Source organism: Heliangelus exortis, chromosome 1 (genome assembly GCF_036169615.1).
Source record: "Heliangelus exortis chromosome 1, bHelExo1.hap1, whole genome shotgun sequence".
Taxonomy (NCBI): domain Eukaryota; kingdom Metazoa; phylum Chordata; class Aves; order Apodiformes; family Trochilidae; genus Heliangelus; species Heliangelus exortis.
The window spans coordinates 6,329,204-6,340,759 of record NC_092422.1 but is presented as its reverse complement, the minus strand read 5'-3'; the positions used below and the strand labels follow the sequence as shown (position 1 = coordinate 6,340,759).

The 11,556-nt window shown below is 41.0% G+C and overlaps 1 protein-coding gene across 12 annotated transcripts in view; it reads right to left on the bottom strand.

Moving 5' to 3' along the window:
• Nucleotides 1-4,772: 4,772 nt before the first annotated feature.
• The window catches only part of PICALM (phosphatidylinositol binding clathrin assembly protein), a 67,820-nt gene continuing 61,036 nt past the window's right edge, over nt 4,773-11,556 (bottom strand). For 7 of the 12 annotated variants that reach the window (XM_071730348.1, XM_071730258.1, XM_071730515.1 and 4 more), the window contains 2 exons: nt 7,008-7,110; nt 4,773-6,241 (listed from right to left, as the gene is read on the bottom strand). In XM_071730348.1, the coding sequence (XP_071586449.1) occupies nt 7,018-7,110 (93 nt within the window). In that variant the 3' untranslated portion in view covers nt 4,773-6,241; nt 7,008-7,017. The remainder of the gene's footprint in view (nt 6,242-7,007; nt 7,111-11,556) is intronic. The other 5 variants (XM_071731053.1, XM_071730596.1, XM_071730431.1 and 2 more) reach the window with 1 other exon arrangement.

The window sequence follows — 11,556 nt, the reverse complement described above, 5'->3', positions numbered from 1 at the left end:
AACAGTTAAATAAGTTTGGCTGCATCCCTCTGCAACTCAACTGAGTTACCACAAAGACTGAGGTGATCCTAGCCCTGGAGTGCTGAGGGAATGGAAATCCATGTTTATGAGATGTTTTCAGCACAACAGAAGCCTCCTCTCAGCTATGCTGGCTGTTCTTTGAGAGAAGTGCAGGCCCCATGACATGGCTCTCTTGAAAGACAGATTAGCTCTGCTCAGTGATCAGTTTAGCTTTTCATTTACTTGAAGAATTGGAATATGGCTTATGCTGAGCCTGTTAAGGACAGGCCTCTTGCTCTTCCCACCACTCCCCAGAGGGCACTTCCATTCCCTGGCCATGTAAATGTAGGGCCCATCTCTAGGCTTTTCCTTGTGTACACCCATAGTGCAGCCCACCAGGTGCAGGACAATGTAAACTTGGAAAAAAGAAACTTTGTCTCTCAGAGTCAGTGTTTAGCCATTCCCCTTACATGCCCCTGTGGCTGAGAGGGAGTTAAGATGAAACCTGAGATACGCTGATGAGGGAGCAAGCCAGAAGCAACAGCCTCTAGCAAAACATATTTAGTGAAGTGTCCCAAATCCCCTTGATTTCTATAGGATTAGCATTAAGGCCGGTGTGAGGCTTTACACAGAGAGAGTCAGGTCTTCAGTAATGAGGCATCTGGATTTGATAACATTGTTACTGGCAAAACCTCTCGGGATGAACATGTTGTAAAACAGAGAGCACAGCCGGTGCTTCCAACTCCTACTTAAACCATGGGAGTCAGGATTCCCTACTCCAGGTAGCACAAAACTAACAGGAACCACCTTTAAATACCTGCCTTTATGGCATACATTTTCTTTACTGTGTTTCTGTAGCTCAGGACAACTGTAGGACACTGGTTAGGTTACGTGTTGGAGAACAGCATCCTTGTGTCCCTACAACTATAACCCAAGCAAAGCCTTGGCTGAGCTGCAGTTATGTATTTACCTGGCACACAACTCCAAGAAACTTTCCCTTTCAGCAGGGGTAAAAAAACCCAACAATCTCATGCGTGTTTATTGGAAATTCAGAGTTAAAGTTAAGTATGAGCATCACCCAAGCTGCATGGAAGTGTGTGGTAATAAAAGGCATTTTAGTAGAACTGAAGTCCATGTGCTGCTGGAACTGAGAACCAGCAATCCATCAAATGCCTCAGAAGCACAATGGAGTGGGGTGGGGTGTGCTGCTCGCCTGTATCCACTCCAGTGGTTGAAGGAGCTGCTTACCTCAGCACACTGCTGGGCTGAACCCTCCCTGGGCAATTTCCCTGCAGAGCCAACCAACTGGATGACACTGTTTTACAGTCTGGCAGTGCAAGTGTGATCTCTCCCCAGCCCGAGTTGTGGGGAATGGAGGTTATTTAACTTTTGGCCCGTTTTTTTTGAGGGGTTTTCAGCCTTCACTTCAGCTGGGTTATATAACAAAGCAATCTTTCCACAGGTTCAGACCTGAATGTTTTGGGAAGTGAGGATAGGAGACTTGTTCTGCAGCATTTGTTCTTGTTTGGCTGCTTTCTGAGAGAAGAGTTATTAAGCACTCTGTTTCTGTGGGCTAAAAGGAGTTTGCCAGAATAAGGTCAAGGCAGAAGCTAATGGACTGAAAAGTTACACTACAGTGACAAGCAAACAACAGAGGATCTCACAGCATTAGCATCTTAAGCCACTGATGTTTTGCAGCTGGATGTTCCTCTAAAAAACTTTCCCTTGGATTTTGAGTCCACTGTAAAAATAAGGATGTTTCTCTGGAATGCTGCTCTCCAGAGCTCATGTTCTGCAGACTACCACAAACATGGTGTTGTTTTAGGACATGACACAGTAACAAGATGCCAACAACTGTTTCCAAATGTGGCCCATCTGATAATCTCCCCTGAGCCATGGAAAACTGGGATTTGACATGGCGCTGGAGTTTTTCCTCATTTTCAGTGATTCGAGTGCAGCAAGAGGCTAAAATTGTATCAAATAATGTTTTTCTAGAATTAGGATAGTTGGGAAATTGCTGTGGCTGGCATGGGGAAGTTCTGCAGTGACCACCCTGAACAAAGCAGAGCTCCATGCAATGAAAATGAACCCAAGATCTCAGCTCTCCTTGTGTGCCACAGCTGCTGGATATCCAGAGCCATCTGCTGCCTCCAGCAGATGTCATTTCAGTCCCATCATCAGCTCCCACAATTTTAAAAGAATTTTTTTTCAAGGGTTTTTGATCTATGCCTCTGGAAATTTCATCAGCAGAGAAGCAAGAGAAGAGGTACGATAGGTGTTTTACTCACCTCATAGACAGATTTGTTATCTTGGGCAAGTCATCTCCCACAAGTGTAATAGAGGTAGTAGTTACTCAGCCTTCATATACAAAAGGGCACCGAGTGGGTGGCAGCTGTTTTACGCCTTCAAGGGAACCAGCTCAGGGTTCTTTCCTCCTCACTCCTTCTCCTGATCTGGCCAGGACATTGCATTATTGATCAGCCAGGTCTCTTCATTCTCCACTTTCAACATGGAACACATCAGTAACTCACAGATTTTCCTTGGGCAAATTCAGCAAAAGATGCCAACACTGTTTCTGCTCCCTCCCAGTGTGGGCGAGCTGCAAAGATCAAGTCAAAAGATTGCCAGCAGGCCATGGAGAAAGCTCTTATTTAAGAGTTTTCCCATTAACATTGTTTTTTCTTCTATATTTAGCATGTTTCTTCACTACCCCTCACATTATCTTGTGAATCTTCTGATCCCATCAGAATCACATTTCCTGTCTCTCCCATTGGTTTTGGCCCTTAATTCTTATTTTTCTGCCACGCTCCTTATCTCAATTATGTCATAGCCTTCAATTCACTTATGTTGCTACAAAATTTAGACCAGGCTCAGAAAATTGGCAGTTTCTGTCCCATAAAGGATGCAAGGTTTCACCCTGTCCCTTCTTGCTGAAGAGCTGCTTAGCAGCTGGGACAGCCTGTGACTTACTCCTGGAGCTGGTTTAATGGACCATCTGATGTCACGTAGAGACATGCAAAGGCATTTTTAAAATGCTTCCTGAGGTACTGTCAGTGTCAATGTGCTGCACAGAACAGTTCAGTTCAGTTTGTGACTTTGCACCAAAGAGAACAGAAACAAAAGGATTTAGATTTGTCTTCAGATGAAAAGTCTCTATTTGGGCTTTTAGAAAACACCCAAAGTTAGTAGCTGTTCAGGTTCTGGTAAAAGTTAATTGTCTCAAGAGGTAAATCCAGTTGTTTTAATTATCTAATTCTCCAATTAAAAAAAAAAATTTAAAATGACAATTCTGACTTGTTTCCTTTACAAAGCTCTAAAAGCTGTTGAAGCCACCTACCAAAGTGCTACATTCTCCACTGCTTGCTAGGAGCAGGCAGCTTCCCTAGATGGTTTGCTCTTCCCAATTTCTTCCCAATTAAACAGCCTTTAAACTCAGGTTTGAGTTTTTATTTGAAAACTCATTTTATTTGAATCAGGTTTCCACAACCCCTGTTATTGAAAATGGTCATTCTTTAAAATAAACTTGTCTGTGAGTTATGTGTTTGAAATAAAGCTACAACTGAGCGATGTTCCAGTGATACTGAAAGCAAACATCTTAAGAAAAAAGTAAATGGGAAAATAATCTTTAGGAAAAAAATCTCAAGCCAGTTTGTCTCTGAGGAGTAAACCAAAAGCAAGGTTTATTAGCAAAGGCCTCGAACAATAAAACTTAACCTGCTCAGCAGCTGTGCTGAAGAACAGAGAGCAGTGAAGAACAACAGATGAAGAATTCATCATCTGGACAGAAGAGGTGGTTTTGTTTGGAAATTTTTGGCACATCCATGATTTGCAACCTCAGGATCACAGCCCCTCAAAGGGGGTCAAGGGGACAGAAAAGATGTGAAAACCAAGAACACAGCTCTGTCCTCAGTCAGCAGCCTCAAAACAGAGTGAAACCCCTGTGCAAAGTACATCACAGACCAAAAAAGGTGCCACCATTGGTGTCTGTTTTCATCAAGACCCAGCACTCTGTGCTGCAGGGGAGGAGGAAGGTGCCTTCATCTTTTACACAAGCCCTGGACTGTCTTTCAGTTACCATTTAAGTGAAAGGAAACAACCACACACCTTTTTTCCAGCTAACCCAGACAATTCCAGTTTTTGGTACTGTGAGTGCAAGCAAGCACTGACCTGAAGCTGTTCTCTGGTGGCACAGTCCCACATGGAAAGCTTTGTTTGTAGGAAGGTTAATGCACAGTTTACTAAAATCTTTTAACTCCCCTGATCAGGGCAGGTGCATAAGATACTCTAAAAGTAACAGGTTCAGAGTTTTTTTTATTCATGCTTTTAGACAGGTAATTCAGACCCACTGATCTGATCATTTTTGGATGTACATCCTTCAGGATGAGCCTCGGGTACCTAAGAAAAGTTCCACTTCTATCAAATCTCCCTGTGACAAAAACCAGTGTCTAATTGCAGATGATTGTCTCAGCAAACTGTTCAAAGCTTCTCCAGCATTACTTTCCACTGGAAGATACCAAAATATTTTCCTGGGGCATATCTATGCTTCTTGCTCAGTTATAAACAGTACAAGTTTATTGCCATGAATATTTTGAAAAAACTAGAAGATGGTGAAATAACACAGTGAGTAAGAAATCCAGCTCTTAACAAGACAACTCATTTATAGTGGAACTAAGGCTGTCTACTACAGCTCCACCAGGAAGATGATGTATAGATCACATCATTCACAGATTCACAGTGCTGCACCTCCTGGAATACAATATGGACATATGAAATACATTTGGTATTTTATTAAGTAAACAAAGCAAGTATCAGTGCACATTTTAAGCAGCAAAAGGAAAAGAAGCACCTCAGACTTTCATACCGTAACAAAAGTTCTGTGGAAGCTGCATTTTATTTGAAAATCCACCCATTTTTGCTAACATACATTTTAATATTTTAAACAAAAATAGAATCTGCAGAGACAATGCAGCAAGTATGCTTAATTCATGTACAGAATTGCTTTCATATCAGTGACAATCCTTCTGAAGGCCCCATTCCACCCAAAAGTTATGATGTATTTACACAAAGCACCGATCAACAGTGCTACTTTAATTCTTTGTTAACTAAATACCCACTGGACATGTGTAAGGAAGCTACTTCCCCTTTTTTACTTTCAAAAGGTGTGTGATCAGAAACATGGCACTAGCCAAATGAAAAGGTTCCCCCCCTCCCCCAACACACAACATTTCAATTTTTTACTTTTTTTACAGAAAGGAAGGAAAGTCTTAAAGTGAAAGCAATTCCTCACATTCATTTTGGAAAGGCTTTATAATGTCAAATGTAAAAATAATGACACGCCAAGCACAAAGCAATAAAGTTCCTTCCCAATGCACTAATGCCGAATTAAAAATGTAGTGCTTCTTCTAGTCAGTTAACTGTTCCCTTGCAAAATCCTAGGCACAGAATTGACTATAAGGATTAATGCATTTTACAGCTCTTCCCTAATTCCCATATACACTGAGAATTCATGAGATTCAGACCTTTAAAATATTTAGTGCTCTGTATGTCAGCTGAAAAGCATTCTGAATCAGATTCATTCTTTGTGGATAAAAATCAGACATACTGTATACATCCATACTCATTTTCATAAGGAGGTTTTTTTTTTTTTTTGATACAATATTAATGTTAAATTGATAATCATAAATAAATACAAACAATAATACATAAGGAATGTCTACTGCAAACTGAATATATAATTTTTAAAAAAAAGTTAATTTCCATTACTGCTGTGCCTACATTTGTGAGGAGTGAAGAAAAGGTAACTGCAGAATTAAGAGTTAGGATTTGACCCTCCCCTGCCCAGAGTCTTGGTTTGAGTTACGGTAAAGGACATCTCCATTCCAGACAGCATTTCCAAACACCAATCTCACTTTCCAGAACAAAGGCTTCTCTTTGTGTGTTACCACCCATTATGGATATTATTAGAAGCTGAAATTGACCTGTTAGTCACCAGGACATAAAGGAGATCTTAGTCTTAAGTCATGGCAATTCTTGGCTTTATATTGTATATTGATGTTTTCTGATGGAGTTGTCCCAGGTTCCTTCATTGGTCTTCATCATTTCATTGCAACATTTAATGGAAGAGGAGAGTTTGAGAGACTGAAGTTCACTTCTTTTTCCTGGAAGTAGGGATTTACTGGTGAGCACATCTTTTTGGAAATGTTCCTTTCTCTTCCATCTAACACAGTTACATGAATTGAATCTGGAAAGATTAAAAACCCTCATATTAACATCCAACAGAAGCAGGACTTCACTGTAAGCACACATTTTCTACATAAATTTCCATTCTTCAAACGCCCAGACTACCCCAAGATCTGAAGTTTCCAAGAGAAATAAAAAATTTACAAAATCAGGGACAGCAAACAACCAAAAGCCATCAGGATGTTTCTTCAACCCCACCAGCCTTTGGAACATCTCTTTGCATTAAGCTGGTTTGTCCAACAGTAAAACCCTACTTATCCATGCAATATTGTCACCAAAATACAACCCTTGGGCACATGAAACCAAGGACCTCCTTCTGCATAAAGTTAACTTTTCAGTCAAGCCATCTGGTGAAGCACAGGAGCAGACTGCCAGCAGCAGCCAGGTGTTTGTTGCTAACCCAGAACCTGAAACTTTTTCCTGACAAGTGGTGAATACCAGGTAGCACCAGCTCCTTCTCCCCAGCTGCAGCAGGTTCCACCTGTGCTGGCTCCTGCCGGTCAGAAGGCAAATACCAAACTGCATTTCCAATGGTCCAAAGCAAAATCACTTGACTGGGCCTTTGCACTGCTGCAGTTCAGTCTACTGAGCTTTCAAGTCACTTCCACAATGCTTCCAACTCAACATGACTTTTTATTTTCTTCAGAAACAGTTCTAGTCATGTTCATAAAACTTGAATTAGAACTTCAGTTTTGTTCCATATCATAAAATAACCAAACCAAAACCAACAAAAACAAAATGCATCTTCCCAGAATAATGGACAATACCTAAGTTGTTCTACAAGAAATCCTGGAGAGAGATCTCTGCAAAGGGATCCTTTCCTGAGGCTCTGTGAGGACTCTGACTGGAAGGGCTGGATGCTGCAGACAGCTAGTAGGAAAGACGACAGAGAAAGGGAAAGAAAAAGAATAAAGGTCTCAGAATGACAGAATATGAAAGCTGAACAGGTAATGAAAGGACAAGGGGAGGTTAAGAAGCAAACTTGGCAGAAATCAACTATTAAAACAAGGTGTTTGGTCATATGGAAAACAGAAAGCCTCTTCAATGGCTGGTGTAATGCAGAAACAAGCTGGACACGATCCTCCAGAAAGGAAAGTTCCACTGGCATCTGCCCAATAAGCAGAAAACCTCACACTTTCACAGCAGTTTTCTTCAAAGGAAGATACAAAATCCTGAGCCCAACTCCTGTGAAACACTCTTCCTGCTTCGATGGCAAAACTAGGTACTGGCAGGGAGAGATGAGGCTGGGGGTCTGGCCAAGCATAGCAGCTTTCCAGATAATCTTCTCCAGAAGAAAAAGCTTTCAGCATCTTTTCTTCTCAAAATAGGATTTTATAAAAAGAGGCTGGAGAGCAGATAACTGATGATTCTCAATTTGGGGCCCAGGAGAACATATTTGGGACATAAACTGGGGGTAGGGAAAAAAACCCAACAGGTGAAAGCTTGTCAGCCACTGCTGTTTTAAGTGAGAACTGAAGACTGAGACTGTCAGTCTACACACTGACAAAAATCACATCCTACAGCCATGTATTTAAAGCCCCAGCCTACAGAGTCAGCCATAAAAAGCATGTAATTTACGAGCAGGTAAAAATATTCGTCCCTGCTGCTGGAAGGGACCAATAATCTGCAGGCTGTAACTGCAGGAGTATCTGTTCTTTGTTGATTTTTTTTTTTAAGCCATTTGCCTTCTTTGTTAGTGGCTTCCCAGTTATAAATGGTGCTTTATTAAATTCTGTTTGCTCTCCCCCCAACAGAACTTTGGTTTGGCAGTTACATAAAAAAAGTCAGCTTTCTCCATGTCAGGGTCCATCACTTGAGCACTTTACTCTTAATCAAGTCCCTAATCACCAGTGCATGCTTGCACTTCATACCCATTGCAAAAAACATAATGTGAAGACATATTTCCTTTGGGAATCCTGAATGCCTGCCAAGCTATGCATGACAAGGAATATGCTTATGGGAACTGCTTGCAAAAGTGCCCAGAGTGTAAATACTGCCATTGCAAATTTAAATTTTTCATGCTAATGTCTACCTCAGAAACCAGGTGGGGAGGAAGATTTTTTTCAGGATCAGCACTCTGTCGAGTTTGGAGTCTTTATCCTCCTGCTGAAACCACACTCCCAATGGGGCACTCAAATCCAGTCCCCATAAACAAATTATGGAAGAGTCATGAGACAGAATGGAAAGTGCTTGAGAAGCAGGATGTCAGAAATTCCCCTTTTAAGCTTGGTTTTTCCCTTTGGAAAGCTGTAGCTCACACACCCCACCTCCTCTCCAGGATTTGTGCCAGACTAATGACAGCAGAGACATGACTTTAGCAAGGCATGCCTGCTGCGACCTGATTCCATGAGACATTCTTCCTCTTCATGGTCAAATGGCTTGAAGTCACACATGAAAAGCCCTGCTAAAATGAGTTGGCAAATCTCCAACTGATATCAAGTCCAAAGTAATGTCTCAGTTTGAAAGCAGTGTGGAAGACTGGTAGGTTTAGAGCTCTGTCATTTGTGCAACATCAGCGTGTAACCACAAAGAGAGGTGAAATTTCAGGAAGCCTGCTCAGGTTAAATGCTGGGAAAGAACCTGACAATGCTTCTTCCTAGATGCCACAGCCAAAGTCAGGCAGGGCACAGCACCTTGCAGTAAATACATTTTAAGAAGGTTCCTCTAACTATTAAAAAAGAAGACTGGCAAGTATAGTTGGGCAGTTCCCTACATTGCATCTCTCCAGAACACCACTTATAAATACAGCTAAAAACCAGAACTGACCGCAGCAGTTTCTAAGGAGAAATATTTAAAGCAGCAGCACTGGCCATTGGTTCCTCCTCCTCTAGCACCAGTAGGCCCAGACCTGTGGATTTACCCTCCTGTCTGCCCAGTGCTTGTCTGATTTGAAATGCAATGAACTGTGCTGGATCAGGCCCAAAGCTTCATCTCACCTCCAACAAGTCATCAATTTTCACTCCTTCCAAAGACAAAAAAAATCCCTGGTGTTACAGTCAGACAGAAGAACCCATCTACTGTGAGTGTAGTGCTGATTCCCATCATTAGCCAGCTACTGGTTTCTCATTAAACAAGTCTGTCAAGCTGCTTTAGCATATATTATAGGATAATTGTGCCAAAAGGAGCACCTATGAAACCTTCTGGCTTAAGTCTGTCCTGAACTTCAGAGCCTGTTCTTCCACAGTTTCAAATAATAATGAAAAAAACACCACCACCCTCAACAACAACAAAAAACCCAAAACCCAACCAAACACCAAACCAAAAATGCCATCATACTCATTTGCACATTTACCTATTCTTTGCCCTCACCAGGCAATCACTCCTTCCACTTTTCCTGTACAATTCAGTGCTGTTAACAACCCCAGTGCTACCATTCACACAGATGCTGGCAGTAGGCTGAGTACTTCCTTTATTCTATTTTAAATCTTAAAATTGTCACTATCCAGCTGCTTCTCCTCAGGATATGTCCTTTTGGGGCAATCAGACCAGAATATGAAACACTTAGAGGCATACCAATGGTTTGTCAGTATTGTACCATTTTATATTAGCCAACAAGAGAATGTTTTTGGTGCTGCATGTTAGGATGCCCAGACATTACAGCAGGTAGTTACATTCCAGTTAACTGAGCACCACTCAGGCCTGGCTTGTCTGAAACATTCTGAGTTTGCTGTGCTGAATCACATCTGCCATCACCCTGGCTACTCTTTAACCTTCCTCAGACCACTGATTCAGTTTGTTCCTTCCTCACACACACACACACACACACACACTCAACCCCCTGCCAGCTAAAACTTAACCATATAGCTCTGACTGTTCTCATTGTTCTGGGTAGCAGGATATAGTATTTTGCAGTGAGAAAAACCCAATATCTCATAATGATGAAATATGATAAATACTGACTCTAATGCACGAGAAATTATTTCAAAGAAAAGGTACAGATGTGCTTCTTTTAAAATTATTACTTAGATTTTCAAAGCAGCAGCTGTTCTAGTCTCCTTCACAATTGCTTCAAATTATTTTGCCCTTAAAAAATCAAAACTACCCTTTGCTTTTGATAGCAACAATTAGAAATAAAGTTGCATGCATGTAAACAGAACACTTGGAAAGAGAAGCAAAATAGGTTATTTGTAGAGGGTAGGAAAAATGTATTTATTACAATAAGTCCTTAAGAGTATCAAAGTAGAAATACCAGTTTAAGTTATAAAGAAACTGGACAACACTGGGATACCTATTTTACCAGTCTGCATACACAGTACAAGATGTTTCCAGCACACTGTAACTTGGCAATCTAATTTTTCAGCAACAACTTCCTATCTGTCATTAGACTTTTAGGTACCTTCAAGTTTCTTTACTGTAGACAGCAATGAAGAGGCAAATGATAGAATCTGGTGCTTTAAATAGAAATCTTAAAAGCAATTTACTGTTTGGCAGCAATGACACCATGGACAAAACTTGAATCAGAATAATGATGGTGTTTAGAGTAGACCATGTAGGATGCAGGCAGTTTGCCCTGTGTGCCTTTCAGATAACCAATAAACATTCTTTAAGATTTGTTTACTTACACCAAGAACACACATTTTTCTTTATTTTCCGATTTCTATTTCTGTCACAAGACAAATATGAACTAAACCCAAACAGACAAACCTGATCTCAGAACCACCTCAAGACAAAGCATACAGTAAGTTTAGGGTATTGGAATTCCACTCTGTGGCTGTATGTTAGTGCATGCCATCTCTCATGTGAAGCTCTTGCTTCATTTAAGTTTCTTTATTAGTGTCAGATTTCTGAAAGCTCATCTCCTGCAAGCAACACCAGGGACAAATCTTCCTGGCCACACAGCAAATGCTGATTCAAAGGGTGTTTTTCCTATCAAATTAATTCTCACAGGAGCCAAACATGTTGTCAGATAAGCATAATAAATACAGCTCTACACACCTCACTTGTGACTAATTCCTCTCTCCTGTTGTGACAGCCAGCTGGGATTCAACCTAGACCAAGCCCTGCAATGTGAAACAAAGCAGAAAGGCTCACCTAACTACCCAGAGCTACCTGTTTAGAACTGCATGAGGCAGGAAGGCAGACTTTTTTTCTTTTTTTAAAGGACATTGCAAAATTGATGTTTTGGGAAACGCAGGAAAAAAACCTTCTCATCCTTGAGGATCCTTTCACTTTTTCTCTGTTTATAAAGCACCATGAACACATTTTCCCCCCTTAAAATAGTATAAAACCCATATAAAAATACCAAATCACTTGCTGAAGTGACACAGAAAGCATAAAGTGGCTCTCAGATGTTCAGGAGAAAGGCAACTGAAAATT